Here is a 21,723-nt window from a genome sequence, read left to right as displayed (position 1 = left end):
GAAGCTGGAGAGTAAAAGCTGTTCCTGTGTGTCTGCGTTGTTTTCCATGCTGGTAAAGGGACTGAGCATGGGATGGTCCTGATAAAAACTGGGGGTTGTTGATTTCAGGTGGTGTACAGAATTTGACGTACCAATCCGGTAGGTCTATTGGTGCGATCTGTAGTTCTTCACAGAATTTTAGCAGATCATCTGGTATATAGTATATAGTTTGCTTGTAGCGCAAATGGGAAATTCTATCTATAGTTGATGCCTTTTTGTCTCAGCACTTCCAGCAGTGGTCTTAGTGCTCTTCTGTTTTTGAGTGTGATAGGTGAGAGGTCTTGGAAAAGTTGTATTATATCTTCTGCGTACATGATCTGATCTTTAGATCTCGCTTTTTGGAGAAAGCCTTCCTTCAGACCATAGTTAGGTAGGCAGCATATGATATCTCTTGGGGGATTTCCATCTTGTGCTCTGGGCTTGAGAGATCTATGTGCTCTATCAAAGTCAATAGGGGACTGTTCAGGCCTCTCAATGAGGTTGTTGAAGATGGCAGTAAGAGCTGGTTTGATTTGATCAGGGGGAACCGTTTCAGGCACATCTCTAATTCTGATGTTGTTTCGTCTGCCGCGGTTGTCTAAGTCTTTGATTTGTCTGTTCATGTTGATCAGATGTTGAGAGTGTGAGTTTGTGATGTCGTCCAACCTGATCAGGGCTCTGTCCCTTCTTTTCCCTTTTCAGATATCGCCATTTGTTCTGTTATTTTCAGAAATTCCGTTTTAATGTCTGTGATTGCGGCAGAGAGAAAAAATTTTATGTCAGCTGCAATATCTGTTATATCTGCAGTATCTATGCTGGCGTACGTTAGAGGTTGGTCAAGTTTGTTACCTGCAACTGAGTCTTCAGATGCTGGTAGAGAGACTTCATCATCGTCTAATTCTTCTTTGATATTGTTCCTCTGTGGCGGGGCCATCTTATGGTTTTTGCCACTGCCGCTATATCTGAATTTGCTTAAGTTTGCAGGGGAGGGTTTCCTTTGGTGGTCCCCAAAGAGCGAAGGGTATGGTTGTGTGTGCTTCTCCTCAAGTGTGTGGACATATTCTCCTTTTTTGGTCTGTTTTCAGGTCTCAGGCTCCTCAGATCAACGGGGCACTGTTACATTGCAGCCATGCACGATGTGCGTCAAGCCACAGCCCCCAAGATTTTAATGTGCCGCGCGGATAGCCACTGTGGTAGCGGTGGGGGGATGCAGTGACTGGGAGAGGATATACAGCCCACTCAGGGTAGGACAGAGGTGGGTGGGGTGTCTTGGGGCCTGTAAGATGGCCGCCGCCTATTTGGAGTAGGCCAGGTCCTCTGATCTCCCTGGGGCTGATTCAATTGGTCCCTCCGGGGGGCTTTGCTTCTCCTTGGTGGCAGTGGGGTGATATTAGGTGGATTAGGATTATTCCTATTCTGATGTTTGGGGATGAGGCTTGGTTTGAGAGCTGCTGGAGAGGATGGGGTGTAGAGGGAGTACCAAGATGGCCACTGGCTATGGGGGGTAGGCCGAAGCCTCAGACTGTCCTGGGGAAGGCAGCCGTTCAGGGGGTCACTGCTCCGGATTAGGTAGGGCCTCCCCAGTGTGGGTCAGATGTGGGCTCCCACACTATCTCCCCAGAGGATTCCGTTTATGGGGGGGTGAATTAGGCCTCTCACTCACCGTGTTCCGGGGATGAGGCCTGGTCCATGGGCCGGTGGAGCAACCCTGATCCGTGGTTGTTCAGCTCCTGCTGGCAGGGTCCTCTATATGTTCTTCACCGTGGTATAGCGACGGATGCCTCTCCTGGGTTTGCGGCCACAGAGAATGGAGGGGCCCGGCCAGAACGCAGGCGCACGATGGCGCCGGGTGCCTTGTATAGCGGGCCTCGCTGGGGAACCAAGGAATGGTGGAGGTAAGACTTTTGGCGGTGATCACCCACCGGGATGGCAGGGGGGAGTCCCCGGTGCTTTCTCCGTCCAGATGCACAGTCTCCTTTGAAGATTGAAACAGGGATGGTGGTGGATTGTCTTTGCCTGTGTGGGGCTCTGCTTCCACACATCCTCCCTGCTTTGCATCCGGCCACGCCCCCCTACATTGTATCCCTACCATTTCACAAAAAGAAAGTATCAAAATGGAAAAAAAAACAACACACACCGTGGGAGAAGTCCTTTGTTTTATTTATTTATTTTAATAGAGATTCCAGCGATGTAATCCAATAAATCCATGCTCCTACTCCAGCGATGTAATCCAATTTTCGATCTCCAGCGACTCCAACAAGGAACACGCACAGGGTCCTGCCTCCACCGGAGGCACCCAGCTTGATACTTCTTATGTAGATGAGGGTGGGGCCACCCATCATGTGACCTTGTCACCCGGGAATCTCTCTTTTCGCATCAGAGGGGGTGGGGTCATCCGCACACGTCACTGGGAATCCCCAGCGTTTCCCCTTGTCAGAGGGGTACAGGGTCACGTGACCGGTGGCCCCACTTTCATCTACATAAGAAGTGTCAAGCTGGCGCTGCATTATCGGCTGGGTGCCTCCGGTGGAGGCAGGACCCTGTGCGTGTTTCTCGCTGGAGTCGTTAGAGATCATCCATCACTGGAGATCGAAAATTGGGCATTGCAGGAGTAGGAGCATGGATTTATTGGATTACATCGCTGGAATCTCTTTTTTATTTTTAATAAAGGACTTCTCCCACAGTGTATGTTGTTTTTTTTACCATTTTGACACTTTCTTTTTGTGAAATGGTAGGGGTACAATGTACCCATTACCATTTCAAACAGGGGGGGGGCAGATTCCAATAAGCCCGCCGCCCCCAGACCCCCACAACCACCGGGCAAGGGTTGTGGGGATGAGGACATCCTCCCCATGTTGAGGGCATGTGGCCTGGTATGGTTCAGGAGGGGGGGCACTCTCTCGTCCCCCCTATTTTCCTGCGGTCTGCCAGGTTGCATGCTCGGATAAGGTTCTTGTGTGGATTTTTGGGGGAACCCCAAGCCATTTTTTTTTAAATGTTGCCGCAGAGTTCCCCTTAATATCCATACCAGACCTAAAGGGCCTGGTAATGGAATTTTGGGGGACCCCCACACATTTTTATTTTTTATTTTTCAATGGCTTTCAATTAATTTTATGTGAATTGTCGGGACCAACAATTCATTAATAGTCGGCACTAGCGCTAGTACTATAAATTACTTTTTTTCCTTTAGAAATTTCATTTTGCTCTCAGACTGTTATAAACACGGGAAATATGCTCTACTTTATAGGCATACTATAGACACCCCAAGTACAAAATTTAAAGGAATATTTCACATTTATTTTTTCACTTTAAGCATTATTAAAATGACTGCTCCTGAAAAAACAGCCGTTTTTAAAACTTTTTTTGCATTGATTCATGTCCCCTTGGGCAGGACCCAGGTCCCAAAACACTTTTTATGACAATAACTTGCATATTAACCTTAAAAATTAGCACTTTCGATTTCTCCCATAGACTTTTAAAGGGCCTTCTGTGGCTTTTTTGAATTTGCCGCAAACACCGCAAATTGTTCGCTGTTCGCCAAACTGGCAAACAGCCAATGTTCGAGTCGAACTCATGTTCGACTAAAACAGATAGCCCATCCCTATTACAGAACATGCTACACAACAAGGTATTTGTAAGGCTCTCCTGATTGGTGCAAAATACCATAAATTAATACCACATCAACAAAGATAGGATGATGGATATTAAAAGATGCCTATTCAAAAACAGAAGAAAGAAAGAAGAAGAAAATCTAGAAAAATTTGAATTCAAGAGAGGCAAGGAGACCTAGGTTGGAAAGAAAAGTGGCGTAGAAGGTGATGGATCCAGTGTTTGTACTGTACCAGGCGTCATGGATAAGGCAACATGTATATAGGTCACCCAAGGACCCCAGGTCTGGTCAAACAACTTACTTAGATCATTGATAATCCTTGTGATTTTTTCATGAACCAGAATCCAAGAGATTTTATGTTTCAATTGTCTAAAGGATACTGGAGACTGCGGATGTCTTCCATGCTTCTGTTATAATATTCCTACCTGCTAGCATTATGAAGAAAATTAGGCATTTCAGTGGACGTGGCTACCCAGATGGTAGGTCATTAAGTATTTCTAGATTGGGTTGTTGCTCAATGGAGAGCCCCATCACTTTTCGGAGCTATCAAAAACACCCTATTACAGTAGGTTCTAATTTTAGGACACTCCCACCAAATGTGAAGCATAGAGCCTCATAGATTGCAACCCCTGAAGCACGCTGCGGTGGCTGTATTATACATCCTGAACATGCACGTAAGGACTAGATACCATCTGGTCAGTACTTTAAAGACTGGCCTCCATCAGAGAAATGTTCACGATGCCTTTGTAGGAGACTTGAAGTCTGGGATACCAAGACTCCACGTCCTCAGCACACTTAGGCCGCGTACACACGGGCGGATTGTCTGTCCAACTTAGTCCGCTGAAACGTGTTTCAGCGGACAATCCGCTCGTGTGTGGGCTTCAGCGGACTTTTTCAGCGGACAGTCTGGCGGACTAAGTCTTTCGGAATTTCCGTAATTTTGTCCGTCCAAACTTGGTTTTGTCCGTCCAAACTTGGTTTCAGCGGACAGTCCGCTCGTGTGTAGGCAAGTTGGACGGACTAAGTATGGCGCATGCTCAGAAAGGATTTACATGGCCGAAGGTTGCATTACAGTGTATTGGACGTCGTATTTCTAGTCCCGTCGTACGTGCTGTATACGTCATCGCGCAAGCTTTCAGCGGACTGTCTGTTCATCGTGTGTGGTCAAGTCCATTCATTCAAAAGTTGGACGAACTGTCTGTCGGATTGTCTGACGAACTTAGTTGGGCAGACAATCCACCCGTGTGTACGCGGCCTTAGGGTCCATCTCCCAGGCTAGCATGTATGGTTGTTTGATCAACCTTAATATTTTACTGTGAAAATGGGTAATTTATTGTGTTTATGAGCACTGAAGTTTGTTAAAGTGTATTTTTCCCTGAAAATTTGGTTGGATAAATGGCTGTGCATATATTGTGCGACATAAAAAAATGCAACAAAGATCAATTAATTCTTCAGGGCCTCTGATTTCAAAAAATATATAATGTTTGTGGGTTCTAAGTAATTTTCTAGCAAACATATCTGATCTTAACATGTACAGTATGTGAAAGATGTCAGAACTGACAGGGCAATTTATACATACAGTGAGAATATAAAGCACGGTGGGGAAGTCTGTCTGATAAACACTCAAAAATCACATTGTAAAAAGAACACACATTCGTGTACTTAATAACATAAAGTGCAATTTTTATTCATATAAGTTATTTAACTTCTATTTTCTAATTATCTCCAAAGACTGATAATCTTCTTGATGAGTTTTTAATCACAATATAGAGAACCTGCCTGGTCAAAACATTATACATGCTAAACATAACCCCTTAAGTGAATAGAAAAGCATATATTTTTTAAAACATTCATCATTGTTGTGCCTCTTTATCTTATATATTCAGAAGCCTTGACTACTCCATTGACTTGTGGCTCAGTATCCGCTGCCTGTTCCTACCTATTGGCTATTGAATTAGACTATTGAATGTCATGGGGAGTGCTTATCTGAGCATCTGGGCAGACAGGAAAGGATCTGAAGATTGACAATGTACAAGTAGGCTCCGAAAGATACCTAATTTTGTGACTATTGATAGCTGATATAGTATGACCACACAGATTGCGTTTTGGAATCAGTACATGGCATGAAAGTTTTTCAAATTTAATGCAAATATTACAAAAGTGCATGACTATATTGCACAATCATCATTAAAGTACATTATGCTTACTTAGGTCCTAAAGCAAAACGCCAGCCTAAATACATCTATAAATATATTTATCTTTTTTATTTCAATGTATATGGACTGGAGAAGAGTTAAAATTATGGTACATAATAAAAAACTAGCTACCAGAAACTGCTGATGGTAGGTTTTTCCTGAAAAAAAAAAGTAATGCAACCGTGGGCATAAGCCGTGGGCATAAGCTTTGTATTAGCTTACATAGGTCATTCAAATTTCACCTGCTGGTAGATTAACTCTTCCTCTATAGTAACTCTTCTTCTTTTTCATTACAGGTTAATAATGGACTCCAAGTAGAAGCAACGTGCAGCAATTGAGGTCTTGATGAAGGAGGGGTGCAGGCTGTCTTGCATTCATGGTCTCCTATTAGGTGGTTTATCTTCAATGCTGGTTTCCCCTTCTTTAAGTTTCTTCATCCATCTGTGTACATTGCGCTTGTCAATGGTGTCATCTCCATAAAAATTCTATAGACTTCTGTGGATGTTGGACAGCCTGCAATCCTCCTTCATCAAGACAAGAGTCCATTATTAACCTGCAATGAAAAAGAAGAAGGGTTACCATAAAGGAAGAGTTAGGCCGCGTACACACGGGCGGATTGTCTGCCCAACTAAGTTCGTCAGACAATCCGACAGACAGTCCGTCCAAATTTTGAATGAACGGACTTGACCACACACGATGAACAGACAGTCCGCTGAAAACTTGCGCGATGACGTGTACAGCACGTACGACGGGACTAGAAAAACGACGTCCAATACACTGCAATGCAACCTTCGGCCCCGTAAATCCTTTCTGAGCATGCGCCATACTTAGTCCGTCCAACTTGCCTACACACGAGCGGACTGTCCGCTGAAACCAAGTTTGGACGGACAAAACCAAGTTTGGACGGACAAAATTACGGAAATTCCGAAAGACAAAGTCCGTCAGACTGTCCGCTGAAAAAGTCCGCTGAAGCCCACACACGAGCGGATTGTCCGCTGAAACACGGTTCAGCGGACTAAGTTGGGCAGACAATCCGCCCGTGTGTACGCGGCCTTACTCTACCAACATGTGAAATTTGAACAACCTATGCAATTTAGTAAAAAGGTTATGCTCATGTTTGCATTTCTTTCAGTACAATCATTGTACAACTTTCATTAGTATCCAGTTGAGTCCAGCAATGTACATAAGCCCTAACGAGGGGAAAGGGGTCTGAACTCCCAAAACACTTCTTTTTCAACTGTCTATTTAATAAAAACAATTCTTGACTCTTTGACCATTGGTGTGTTTCCCTTTTATTCATGACTGTGACCCCCATTGGGGAGATTTTCCCTCATTTCCTGTCCCTGTGAATCCTATACAGATAATGTAGGGGAATGGTTGTCAGGACTTGAAGTCTAAACACCAATGAAAACATTGTTAGACATTCAAAATGTTCTCCACGGGTTTAAACGAGATCTAACATGGCATGGCAATGACATCCTGTGATGGGCTCCAACCTTGCTGTACCCATAACTAAACTGAGTTGAGCAACTGAGCTGGTCATCTGCTGTGGTGCATTTAATATATATGGGTCAGTGAGTGAAATGTTGTGTACTAACGTGTGTTGAATTACGGCAGCCCATTCAGCTGAATAGACAGTTCTAATGTACCCTAATGCATCTAAAATCTTACCTGCTTCATTACTGTGCATCAGAATGTCATTCAAAACAAATGGTACCAGAGGACACCAATGCACATAATGTTTTACCATGCATTCCTATAAGGACAATGCTACCTGTTGCTGGAGCACAGTTTGCGAAGACCTGGCACACCCTTTATTTTGATGCACCTAGAATGTAATTGTGTTTTAACTTTATAACCAAATTAACTCCTCCCTTAAGATCCTTGTCTAATATCCAAACAGGAACGATTTGACGTTATGAGCCCACAGACAGTTGTACCATTTTATAGTTACATGGGTAGAAGGAAAAGAAGATAAGGGTGTGAGCCTAACAACGGTTACCCCAGAATTTTCTACATGGGTAATTTAGTCTGCATTCACACCACAGTAGAGCATAAGCAAAACATACAGTATTCCAGGCATTTTTACAAGTGTATCAAATGTTAGGGGTTTGTGTTTTGAACTGGGCAAGGGGAAAATAACAGTTCTAGAGAAGAAGAGAAGTTCTTCAGGTGCAAAAACACATGCAAAAGCATGTTAAATCTAGGTATCACACATTTAAAGGTGCTTCCACTGAAGTGTATGGAGTCAAAAAATACCTGAGTATGCTCAGAAAAAAAGGCTTGTGCGCTTTTTGAGTGTAGGGCGTGGAGAACAGGGTGACTGAGCATACAAGTGTGAATGGGGACAATTAGAAAGACTAGGGTTCTGCATGTTGAACGTAGTCAGGTGTAGGGAGGCAAGCTGTCTTGATCACCAATGTCAATGGGGATGAAGGTAAATCAAAAAATTTGTTTCCACCAGAACAGGAATGGAGATGAAACCTTCCAAAGGGGAGACTTTTATACCGCACACACGTATTCAGCATATTGCCCACTAAAATGTGTGTATATGTGCATTTGAGTGTGTATATATAAAGTCATGAGGTCTTGTTATAAGAATAAGCTTTAATCTGCCAAAGAAAGCTTAAAGTTTAATCAGGAGTTTTGGTTTGATTTACCCTTGAAAGAATCAATGAAAAAAAAAAAAATATATATATATATAAAATCAATGATGCTTAAGGTCCCATTTATGATTAGGACTTACTGAATTACTTGATGATTAGGACGTACTTGATTCATTTAGTAATACACAATTTGTGTCATGAATAGCCACTTTAGAAATACACCATTATGAATCTCAAAAATCTAGCGACATCATCCGGTTCCTCAAATTAGCATTCATAAGTCACTAATTCATAACCAACAGGCTGCATTCCCATAGAAAGTGATCTATGCCATAAAATTTGTAGGTGTTGGGTTTCCTTTAATATGTTGGTGTAGCTTTGACTTCTGTGGCTGTATAGGGTGGTGGTTGAACAGGAAATTCAGGAAAAGCATCAGGATTCTTCATACCATCATTTGGTATCACATACACCTTGAGAAAAAAAAAAAAAGTGATCAAGAAGTTCCTTCAAAAGGTAGGTCCAACCAGCATTCGTATATTTTGTTTTGGGTAGGTGCTGGAAAGTTTGGTCACTTGCTTTTAATTTCATGTTACAATCCTCTAACGGTTTGAGGGCAACCAAATAACAAATAATAATGCACACATGTATGTAGCACTTACCCCCGAAGGAGCAGCTGATATTTGATTGGGCCTGTACTCTGCTCTTTCCACCCCCAATGGTTTTGCTCAGCCCGCTTGACACAGCTGTATAACAGTGTTGGTGTGAAACCCAATAATAAAAGACAATTGAAGAGTCACAGATTATATGCACTTTACCTGTGTTGTCACCTGGGTATACACTGCTACACCTGTCTGGAGGATGAACAAACCTCACAATAGATTGTGTTAAACCAAAATATGTTTAATGTTCAAACCTGTTCCAGTAAACTTATAAGAACTGCAACGACATACAATTCTGACACAATAATGAGGCAATAGTTGTGAATGACTATCACATGAGAGCTGGATTGCTCCTGCAAGCGGGTCTCCAAGTGGGACTAATGCTCAGGCAATAGGACCTCAGCACTGGGCACCTTCCCACTTCCAGCACACTGTGTAGAAACTCTAATGCCACGTACACACGATCGGAATTCCGGTCAGAAAAAGACTGATGAGAGCTTTTCATCGGAAAATGCGACCGTGTGTATGCTCCATTGGAATTTAGCTGTCCGAATTTCCACCAGCCAAAAATTGATAGCATGTTCTCAATTTTCCAGACGGAAAAACTTTCTATCGGTAATTCCGATCGTGTGTATGCAATTCCAACATGCCAAAAATCACGCATGCTCAGATTCAACTACAAGACAGAAGCTATTGGCTATTGAACTTCCTTTTTCTAGTCACGTTGTACGTCACCGCTTTATAAATGATCGGAATTTGATGTGACCGTGTGTAGGCAAGACAGCTTGATCCGAATTCCGCCGGAATTCCCTTTGGAAAAACCATCAGAGCTTTTTCCGACGAGAATTCCGATCGTGTGTACGTGGCATAAGAACTGTAGTATCCTACACAGTATCTGACAAGGATGATATAAGCAGTATAATTACTAAATTCTCCGCCTACAGTTTATGATAGGTAATAGTAACCCTGTAAGGCCTTACAGAAAGGGATAGAGTTTCTTGTCTTCTTTTCTTCAGCTAGCCATTTATATTGCAGTATTTATAATCCACAGGATTTCCAACCAGTAAAGTGTTGTAGAATAATCTAGAACAGTAACTTCAATTGTGCAATATATTTCTGAACTCCTTCCCTGGGAATGCACTTCCATCGTCAGTCACTTGGTAATGAAATCAGGCTTTGAGGCCTATGTGAGTGTAATTCAACTTCAAAGAACTGCTCTGTGGGACTACAGGTCCCAACAATGCTGTAAATCTAGTCTAACTGTGTGAAGTGTGATATTTAACTTCTGAGAACCAGCCCTCTCACCACACCAGGCTTGGATGGATGGATGCCTCCACTCAGATGGTCTCCGTCCTGCTGCCAGTCAGTCTTGCAATGCTGCACTGCTCCACAAGACGAACAGGACCTCCGTCTGCCTCCGTCAGATGCTCTGGATCTTCTGGTCAGATCACATTGCTTTTCCAGCAGACTGTAGTGAGACTCTCTCTGTAGTTGTTGCTCTGCTCTGCACGAGGTAGGCCGCAGCTTTTCCAAAGCACTCCCACAGATCCTTGTAGGCAGGCCACGCGTCCCAGCAGAAAGAGACAGAAAATGGCTGCGCTGGGCCTTTTATTACCTAACCAGCATGCAGTTCAACCACTTCAGTGTTCATGGGTAGGTGAGTGGGCATTGTGGATAAGTGAGTCCTCTCCCAAAAGTAAACAATTAAGTCACTTCCTGTAGCTGTTATGTGAAAGTTAAAACACGTCTTTTCCATTGTACACCAGTAGAGGGAGCCAAATACTAATCTATTAGCATAGTTCTATTAAATGCATTACATGGCAAAAATACCAGCGCTACATGTATATAAAAGTCTTACAGCTGTTATTGCAATCAGTAAATCACCATTAAAATTGTAAAGTTGCCAAAGACATCAATTAGTTTGATACCATCTGTTTACATTGTGTGTTAGACATCTACTAGGTGGTTGTAATTTGCTTGGATGGAACAGGAATTCCAACATATTTCGAATTTAGGATACATTTTCTTCCTCTGAGATAAAGTGCTATCCTGAAAAGAAGATAATGTAACTAGACTAATTCTGAAATATTCAAATGAACATCAAGATATTCCTAAAATTATTACAAAACATTGGTCTATACTAATGGGGGACCCTTTGGTAAGTCAATTGTTAACTCCAACTCCATCTATAACATACAAAAGGGCAAACTCAATAAAAGATTGCCTAGTCCACAGTGAATAAAAGAGGGATGGGAGAAAGGATCCATGCAAAGATCTTCTTACGTTTGCTTGTGGTGCGTGTACACATTGCCCATTAAAAAAAAAAAAGGAAAATAATTTGTGTTACCTATTGGAGAACAGTTTAAGCTTGAACACTTTGAGGGCAACCAAATAACAAAAACGAATGCACAGTTGTGTGGCAACTGACAAAGTCCCATTAGAGGATTGTAACATGAAATTGCTAGTATATAAGGATGGTGGCAACCATTTGCTCCTGAGTAGACCATATTGTTTTGTCACCTGCTGTTTCCTCTGGAGAAAACCAGAATAGAGTTTTCCCTGAGGCGCCAACCCTCTTTGAAGTGCTAAAAAACCTTAAGAAATATAAAAGATTCCATCATCCAATGCATTCAGAGCAGATGGACATAATCTCTCACAGTGGCTATTGTACTCTCATAGCCAGTGCCAGAGGCTCGCAGAATACCCAAACAGTGATTTAGATACAAGTGCTTTTCTGCTGATAGTTCTCCTCCCAGCACCTGATTTTGATGATTACATTTAGACCAATTTAACACCTCTGTTCATTCAGCCCTTCCAGCTGAAATAACACATATATGTGGACCCACTGCACTGTTTTTTTCCCCATGAGGCTGCATATAAGCATATCTCCCTTTGTTCTGGGAGCATGCTGTATAGAGTACTCCCAGCACATACACCAGGTCTCACCGAGAGCCCTGGCACCCGTACTAATGATCAGGACCCAAAACTCCCTATTTTGGGTCAACTGATCGCTGTGGTACCCTCTGATTGGCCCTCTGATTGCCCCTGTGTTTTTCTCTCTGCAAGGAAAGAGAAAGATACATTGTATCTTTCTTCTCCATTTTCAGAGAAGGAAAAAAAAGCGTGTGTAAAAAAAAATACAAATAGATAAATAAAAAATAAATTAATTAATAATTAATAAATAATAAAAAATAAAATAAAAAATACCTTGATCTAGGTTAGTACCAGGGTTAGTGTTTGGGTCAAGTAAGGGTCAAAGGTCAAGGTCAGTATGTTTTGGTCAGGATTTTATTTATTTTTATTTTTTAATTAGTGTCAGTTACTGTCAGTGTGTTTTAGGTAGGACAAAAAAAAAGAAAAAAAAAAAAAAGAAAAATGCGCACTATTGCATCTGAGCTGTACTACGGGTACAAACGAGAAATAACATACACATATGTGGTATCGCTAGGAGCAGGAGAATTTATTTTGGGTTGTTCTTTGGTGGAGTGTTATGGTAGTAATAAGAAATACACAGCTAAGGCTCGGTTCACACAGGGGCGACTTGTCCAGGCGACTTCGCCGCCTGACAAGTCGCCCCCGTTCTGTACTACGGAACCGTTCTAATAGGAGCGACTCGAGTCGCTCCGACTTAGAAAAAAGGTTCCTGTACTACTTTTGCAGCGACTTCGGGTGACTTGCATTGACTTCTATACAGAAGTCGTTTTACAAGTCGCCGCTGAGGTCGCGGCAGGTCGCGGCGCTGCAAGTCGTGCCGCGTCCTGTGTGAACCGAGCCTAAATGTAATGTTTTTGGTTTTTTACTACTTGGGGCCAGTTTTGCTTTGATAATAAAAAAATCAGGAGCATTCCATAACCATTTACTACCAAATAAAAGCCCTTACTGTCCCGAGAAAAAAGAAAACTCACCTGGATGAAAAAAGTAGTTGTGATGATATGTACAGGTTTACTAACCCATATTAAAGTTGCAAAATTGTGCTTAGGCATTAAGATTTCTTGTACCCTTTGATGTGAAGGGGTTAAGAAAAAACAACAGAGGAACTGGAATTGACATCTTAACAGAAAACCTTTCCACCTTAGTGGCCTTAAGCTAGCTGAGATTTTAGCTTGCTAATGCCTTAATGTTGCTGTAACACTGGAAAGGGGGATAGGTAAAAACAGTATAGCACAAGAAGGGGATACCCAGTAACAGTCCAAGCGGTTTGTCTTACACTTTTTTCAGCAACGGAAAAAACACAACAAATGCAGGAGAGCTTCCATTTTTGTGATAGCCGTGGTGTACAAACAAAACAACTACTTGTCCTAGTTACAAACTAAATTGAGGTTGGTTCCTAAATAACAAGGTTCACAAAAAATAAACAAGCAGAAATGTACCTTTTAGTGTTCCGTCAGCAGTCAACCCTTTCACAGAGCAGCATGCCCTAACAGCACAAAGAGCCAGATAGGGAAAGAGAGCCCTGTGGACAGCTGGGACTAATAATAGTCTAGCTACCAGGTAAGATGTAGATCTAGATTTTTCCAATAATAGCTCTACAAAGCCTCAGGAATAGGGATGAGCCGAGCATCCCCTAGTTCGGTTTGGTTTGGTACGCAGCAGAATATGCGAACAGGCAAAAAATTAGTTTGAACACCGTTAAAGTCTACGGGACATGAATAATCAAAAGTGCTAATTTTAAAGGCTTATATGCAAGTTATTGCCATAAACAGTGTTTGGGGACCCGGGTCCTGCCCCAGGGGACATTTTTAATGCAAAAAAAAGTTTTAAAAACATCAGGTTTTTTAGGAACAGTGATTTTAATAATAATTTTCCTTTAAATTTCGTACCTGGGGGGCGTCTATAGTATGCTTGTAAAGTGGCGCATGTTTCCCATGTTTACAACAGTCCGAGAGCAAAATGACATTTCTAAAGGAATAAAATTCCTTTAGGAATTGGGCAGCACAGTGGTATAGTGGTTAGCACTCTCACCTAGCAGTAAGAAGGGTCACTGGTTCAAATCCCAACCATGACATTACCTGCCTGGAGTTTGCATGTTCTCCCTGTGCCTCTGTGGGTTTTCTTCCGGGTACTCTGGTTTCCTCCCACACTCCAAAGACATGCAGGTAGGTTAATTGGCTTCTGTCCAAAATTGGCACTAGTATATGAATGGGGACCTTGGATTGTGGTCTCCTTGAGGGTAGGGACTGATGTGAGTGTGCAACGTACAGGGATAGGGACAATTGTAGACACTCACTCAGGTTGAACTGGATAGACTGGTGTCTTTATTCAACCTTACTAACTATGAAACTATGAAATTCGTTTAAAAGAACCGCGGCTATAATGAATCGTCGGTCCCAGCAATACACATAAAAGTTATTGAAAAAAAACGGCATGGGATTCCCCCACAGTCCATTACCAAGCCCTTTGGGTCTGGTATGAATATTAAGGGGAACCAAAATTTAAAAACAAAATTGTGTGGGGGTCCCTCCAAATTCCACACCAGTCCCTTCAGATCTGGTATGGATATTAAGGGGAACCCTGTGTCAAAAAATTTTAAAAAATGGCATGGGGTCATCCATACCAGACACTTATGTAAGCACAAAACCTGGCAGGCTGCAGGAAAAAAAGGGGGGGCGCCCCCTCCTGAAATGTACAAGGCCATATGCCCTTAACATGGTAGCGGCCCCCCAAAACACCTTCTCCCCATGTTGATGGGGACAAGGGCCTCATCCCCACAACCCTTGCCCGGTGGTTGTGGGATTCTGCGGGCGGGGGCTTATCGGAATCTGGAAGCACCCTTTCACAAGGGGACCCCCAGATCCTGGCCTCCCCTCCTGTGTGAAATTGTAACAGGGTACAAAATGTACCCCTACCATTTCACAAAAAAGTGTGAAAAAAAAGACACAGTTTGGGGCAAGCTCATCCCTACTCAGGAACAGGATTTATTAAGATTATGAGACAAAAAAAAATAGTTTTTACATCAGTTGTAAACTCTGGAGCCCTTCATAATGTGCACGTAAGAAACCTAAGTGAAACATATACACCATCCACAATCTTGAGCCAGTGACTCACTCTCCATATATCTCTTACCTGAGGGGCAGTTGATTTTGCTTGGGAAAGGGACCGGCATCCAAAAATTGAGATGATAAGGCTAACGAATAACAGCAGCACATTCGTTATAAGCAGAAGAGAGAGAATTACATAAGTGCCATTCTGTAAATACAAAAACAAGTCCATAAAAAATTCAGTAGTTGTCCCTATTAAGATCAAACATTACTTTTTTGGGTTAGACTTAGGTCTTAAAGGGTTTAAGGTGCCAGACAACCCACATTAAAACAAATCCAATAAATGCTGTATTACATGCTGTTCATAGCTCATCCCCACCTTCTGTTCCTGTCCCCAATGCAGCTAAGGAGTTTGCAACTGAGGTGGCAACTCTGCACATGCTCAGTTTTCAGTGAGTTTGTATTCAGAGTTTTTCCTCCCTATCACATCTGAGCAGCCCATGTGACTACATATGTGGGAGTATACACAGTGGTGAATGACAGCCCACTTCCTCCCTCCTCCACCATATCCATTAACCAGCTAAACACAATGGGGGCAGGATAGTACATGTATATTAATGGAGGCTTCTCTCCTATACTAAGAAACAGGCTGGATGGGGCATGACATAGCTTGTGACTGGCAGAAATCTGTCCACATCATGTTATTGTTTTAAAAAAAAAAAAAAAATGAATTTCAAATATATATTTGATTGACAATTTAAATCAGTTTATAGATATTATTTATTTTTACTCTGTATTCCAAAAAAAGGCTGTTCTTTTTTTATTCTGAACATGTGACCAGCAGCAGAGGACTAGAAGTTCCTCTTGCTTATGCTTCCCTGCAGAGAGAGCTGGGTCATGTGAAAGCTGCAAATCAATTAGGAAAAAGGTATTTAAACGTTTTTTATATTAACCTCCCTGGCGGTACGATTATTTTGGATTTTAGGTGCTAAAAGCGGGACCATTATTTTGCATGAAAATTTGGCGTTTTATATTGTAGTCCTGTAATTATTAGGAATAACTCTCTTAAATCTGTCCAAACCAGAGTCTAGCAGACATCCCGGGTATAATAAAGTTTGAAAAATGAAATCATAAATTATAATATAATAAATAATTATAAATAATTGTACCAAATAATAATATAACAATAATAAAAATTATTCAATAATGTAATCAAATCAAAAACACTGAAATTTGCTCAGTTGCAGAATTGTCACTGTCATTACTTTTCAATATTTGATGACGGATCTCCGCACAAATCGCTATCCCTCAATTCTGCAAGTGATTCCAATTTATTATCGCTGTTTTCTAGCTGGTCTAAAATACTTTTTGATGTAAAGGGACAGTTTTGGTTGCTATGGACAATCTCCATTTTCCAGGCATAAAGACCAGTTTTTATAATATAAAACTGCACGCAGGACACTTTAACAATTAACTGTAAAATCCTTTTCTTGAGAGTACATCACGGGACACAGGAGCTCATTGCATAGTGGGTTATATAGGCACCTCTGGTGATTGGACACTGGTTAACCCCAATTAAGGAGAATTCCTCCCCTATATAACCCTCCTATATGGGAGGCACCTCAGTTTTGTAGCAAAGCAATAAGAAACCACGTAAAACCCAAGAGGGGCGGGATCTCTGTGTCCCGTGATGTACTCTCAAGAAAAGGATTTTACAAGTAAGCTGTATATAAAAATCCCATTTTCTTGATCATACATCTCGGGACACAGGAGCTCATTACATAGTGGGATGTCCCAAAGCAATGCTCAGATTGAGGGGAGGGAAACAGAGATCATAATTATAGACCGCCAGGGACCGGAGGACCTAAACTGCAGCCTGCAGTACACTGCGCCCAAAGGCGATATCCTCTTGCCCTCTGACATCCACCTGATAGAATCTGGTGAATGTGTGGACTGATGACCAAGTTGCAGCCTTGCAGATCTGAGCCAGGGAGGCCTGGTGATGCACTGCCCAAGAATCACTTACAGCCCTAGTAGAGTGCGCTTTCACTTGAAAAGGGGGATTTTCCCTTTAACACTATAGGCTTGAGAAATAACCTGTCTAATCCACCTTGAGAGAGTGGATTTTTCCTAGGGCCTTCCGGCAAAATAAATAAGCAATCAGTTTTCCTTATCTGAGCAGTTGCTTGAAGATATATACTGATTGCTCTAACCACATCCAAAGTGTGCAAAGATTCTTCTGCGGACTGTGGGTCCGGAAAAAAGGATGGTAGGATTACATCTTGATTCAAATGGAATCCCGAAACCACCTTAGGTAGAAAGGACCTGTTGGGACGCATGACCACCCGGTCCTTATGAATAATTAGATACGGCTCTTTGCTGGAAAGAGCTGCTAGTTCTGATACTCTTCTAGCCGTGGATATGGCTACCAAGAAAACCAATTTTTTAGTGAGGAGAACTAATGAAGCCTGATGCAAAGGTTCAAATGATTGCCCCTGCAAAGCCGAGAGAACCAAATTTAGACCCCATGGGCATACCGGAGGTTTGACTGGCGGTCTTATCCACATGGCCCTCTGGATGAAAGCCCGCACCAGGGAATGCGATGCAAGTGGCTTCTGAAAAAACACTGACAAGGCCGAAATCTGCACCTTGATAGTGCTTATGGTCAAATTCATTTCTAGGCCTGACTGGAGAAAGGCCAAGATCCTGCTAATGACATACTTTCTAGGATGCCATTCCCTGAGTTCACACCAGGAAACATATGCCTTCCAGATTTTGTAATAAATAAGCCTGGAGGCCGGCTTTCTGGCATTGACCAGAGTAGAAAGGACTGGCCCCGAAAGGCCACGGTCTCTCAGAATGTGGGTCTCAGCAGCCAAACCGTCAAATTCAGACTGTGTAAAGCAGGATGGTAAATTGGACCCTGTGAGAGCAGATCTGGCCGGAGAGGGAGGATCCATGGGCCTGCCTACTGACAACTTCATGATCTCTGTGTACCACGGTCGCCTGGGCCAAGCCGGGGTTACCAAAAGGACCAATTTTGTCTCCCTCTTGACTCTTCCCAGGAACCACGACAGAAGCGGGCACGAGGGGAAGGCATAAATCAGATTGTACTGATCCCAGGGAACTGTCAGAGCATCTGACCCCTGAGCAAGTGCATCTCTTGTCCTTGACACAAAATTGTCCAGTTTTCTGTTGAACCTGGACGCAAACAGATCTACGTCTGGAGTACCCCACCTGTGACATATGTTCCGAAACACATCGGGGTGCAGAGCCCATTCACCTGGGAACTGCTGGCGGCTCAGAAAATCCGCCTGCCAATTTTCCACTCCTGGAATGAAGACTGCAGAAAGACACGGAACATGGTTTTCTGCCCAGACAAGTATGCTATTCACCTCTTTTTGCGCAACCAGACTCCTGGTACCGCCCTGGTGATTGATATAGGCCACTGCTGTGGCATTGTCGGACTGAACCCGAACAGGGAGACCCCGTAGTCTGTATGGCCACTTTATGAGAGCCATATAAACTGCCCGGATCTCCAAGACATTTATGGGCAATAGCTTCTCGATCCCAGACCATTTCCCCTGCGAGCACGTCTCCTCCAACACTGCTCCCCAGCCTGTCAGGCTGGCATCTGTCGTGATAATCTTCCATGGAAGAGGAAGAAAAGTTTTTTTTTTTTTTTCCAGAAAATGTCTTTTATTTATACAAACAGTAAATACAAAAGACAACAGAAGCAAAAAAAAGTAACACGAGTACATGAACCAAAAGTTTTGTTCAGTCCTAGATAAGTATAAGTAATCAAACAATGCTCAAATATATCAATAAGCCCATCTCCTATTACTGAAGGGCGTAAACTCGAGAATCAAATGGTCTCTCATATTGTGGATAATCCTGGTGTAGGGCCTCGAGTGTGCGTTATGGAAAGCTAGTTGGGGAGGTAAGTGTTCTGTTGTCAGTGGAGATGGCTACGTTGAAGGCTCGTGTAACAAGCTCTACAGGTGAGATGGTGCGTAAGAAAATGGCAAGGTGTATAGGGGGGGAAAATGGTAAGAGATCAGATCAGTTGGGATGGAGGGGGGGAGGGGTGGAAAGAGGAGGAAGGGGGGAGGGAGAAAAATAAACCAAATAAATAAGCAAATATAAAAGAGAGAGGGAATTAGGGGGGAGGATGGGGGTGTTTGTCTCTGACTCCCCTGAGGAAGAAAAGTTTTGCCCTTCAGCAAATTCTTGGTTTGTAACCACCAGACGAGACTCTTGCGTGTCCCTGGGGATAGACACATAGGAAGATCCATGGATTGGGGCTTCCTGTTCCAAGCCGCAAGGATGCATCTTTGCAGAGGCCTTGAGTGGAACTGGGCGAACGGGACGGCCTCGAAGGAGGCAACCATTTTCCCTAACAGTCTCATGCAAAACCGAATGGGGGAAGATCTCCTGCCCAGAATTAGGTGCACCAGATCCCCAATGGCCAAGCCTTTTGGCCTTGGAAGAAACACCTTGCCCTGAGCGGTGTCGATAATCATACCCAGGTATTCCAACCTGGTGGCAGGCTGTAAGGATGATCCAACCTAGGCGTTCCAGGTGTTCTAGCGTTCTGGTAACGCTGTGGTTCAGGAACGCTACTGTTTTCTCCATGAGAAGCAAATCGTCTAGATAAGCCATGATGGCTATACCCTGAGCTCTTAGGTTTGCCAAGAGAGGGTCCAGAATCTTTGTGAAGACTCGAGGGGCCGTAGCAAGACCGAACGGCAAGGCCACAAATTGAAAATGGCGCCGCTCTACCGCGAACCTTAGATATTTTTGGTGTGCGGGAAAAATTGGCACATGGAGATATGCATCCTTGATGTCTATTGATGCCAAAAACTCTCCACAGTGAGAATTGACTGCATTCGGAAGGACCGGATACGTAAAAACCGGTTCAGATCCTTCAGATCCAGGATAGGTCTGACACTTCCATTCGGCTTGGAAGCGGTGAAGAGATTTGAGTAAAACCCTGAAACCTGTTCTTTTGGGTCCACTTCTACTATCACCCCCTGAGATAGTAAGGCCGCGTACACACGCGGGGACTGTTCGCTCAACTTTGTCCGCTGAACAGTGTTTCGGCGGACAGTCCGCTCGTGTGTGGGCTTCAGCGGACAGTTTCAGCGGACAGTCTGACGAACAAAGTTTTTCGGAAATTCCGAAAAACTGTCCGCTGAAACTTGGTTTGAGCGGACAGTCCGCCCGTGTGTAGGCTTGTTCGTCAAACTAAGTTTCGCGCATGCTCAGAAAGAATTTACACGCCGAAGGTTGCATTGCAGTGTATAGGTCGTCGTTTTCTAGTCCCGTCGTACGTGCCGTTCACGTCATCGCGCACGGTTTCAGCGGACTGTTCGTTCGTCGTGTGTGGGCAAGTCCGTCCATGCTAATTTTGAGCGGACTGTCCGCTGAAACTGTTTGACGAACAAAGTTGAGCGAACAGTCCCCGCGTGTGTACGCGGCCTAAGTGATCCAAAGCCAGAAATAGCGATTTTTGCTTTACTGGATCCCTGGGGATACTTGACCTTAGAAAGCGAGAGGGTGGAATCTCCTGAAACTCTAGCCTGTAGCCCAGAGATGCCGAAGAGATCACCCACTTGTCCCAGGTCTCTTCCCGCCAGGCTCCTGCAAACTGCAGGAGCCTTCCCCCCACTCGGCCGAGCGGGGGCGCCCCTACACAAGGAAGCTTTTGGGCTCTGCTTGGCAGGCTTTCGCCCCCAAGTCTTTTTCTGCCCCTGGGCCCGGCCCTGAGCCTTTCCTGTAGAGGAGGATTGAGAAGGCCATCGTCACTGCTTAGAGCTTGATGCTCCGGGAGAGAGAGCACGCCTAAATGATGAACGTTTGCTCCTTTTGACTGGAAGGAGAGTAGATTTACCCCCTGATATTTTTTGGACGAATTTGTCTAATTCTTCTCCAAACAAACGTTCCCCTTTAAACGGGAACCCAATCAAATGCTTCTTGCATGACAGCTCAGCTGCCCAATTCTTTAGCCATAGGGCCCTTCGCATGTGTACCAACAGGAGAGACAAACGAGATGCTTGTTGGACAGAATCCAAAATCGCATCAATCATGAAACACAGAATTTGAGGTATTTCTGCATAATTCTCTACTTCCTCACTGGGAAGGAGGCCAAGCATCTGCTTAACCTGTTCCTTGAGGAACTGACACAACCCCACGGCTGCGACTGTAGGTTGCACTACAGCGCCAGTCATGGCATTATCCAACGGACAAGTCAGGTTTTTATTCACGCAAGTGTCATGAAAATCCCATGAAGAGATTGTCCTCCAGGTCTTCTGATTTACGATCGTCGCGGGTACGCACGATCGTACGAATGCCCTTACGTTCCTACACAGGTGCGCGTGCGCAGGCACGCGCACGGTCACGTGCGTGCGTCCGTGTTGGCGCCAAACGGCCTATTTAAACCAGCCTCTTGCCGTTAGTCTTTGCTGTCTGCTCTACAGCGTTATATCTGTGAGACCTGATCCGTATTGTTTGTTCCTGTTTGACCCGGCCTACCTGTGACCCATCTGCTATCCGCCTGCACCCGACCTCGGCTTGTTGTGACTATTCTCCTGCCTGTTCCCTTGTACTTCGTTCCTGTCTGGTATCCGATCCGGCTTGCTCTGACCATCCATCTGC

General features: G+C 43.7%; 1 protein-coding gene across 2 annotated transcripts in view; it reads right to left on the bottom strand.

Annotated features, from left to right (window-relative positions):
* Positions 1-5,287: 5,287 nt before the first annotated feature.
* Positions 5,288-21,723, bottom strand: part of LOC143930361 (uncharacterized) — a 122,706-nt gene continuing 106,270 nt past the window's right edge. For both annotated transcript variants that reach the window (XM_077454626.1, XM_077454625.1), the window contains exons 6-7: positions 15,152-15,274; positions 5,288-8,899 (exon numbers count right to left, since the gene is read on the bottom strand). In XM_077454626.1, coding sequence (XP_077310752.1) covers positions 8,789-8,899; positions 15,152-15,274 — 234 coding nt within the window. In that variant the 3' untranslated portion in view covers positions 5,288-8,788. The remainder of the gene's footprint in view (positions 8,900-15,151; positions 15,275-21,723) is intronic.

Source organism: Lithobates pipiens, unplaced genomic scaffold (assembly GCF_037356315.1).
Source record: "Lithobates pipiens isolate NorthernLeopardFrog02 unplaced genomic scaffold, aLitPip1_a1.2 Scaffold_25, whole genome shotgun sequence".
Lineage (NCBI taxonomy): Eukaryota > Metazoa > Chordata > Amphibia > Anura > Ranidae > Lithobates > Lithobates pipiens.
The sequence above is the reverse complement of the archived record's forward strand: the minus strand, read 5'-3'. Positions and strand labels throughout refer to the sequence as shown.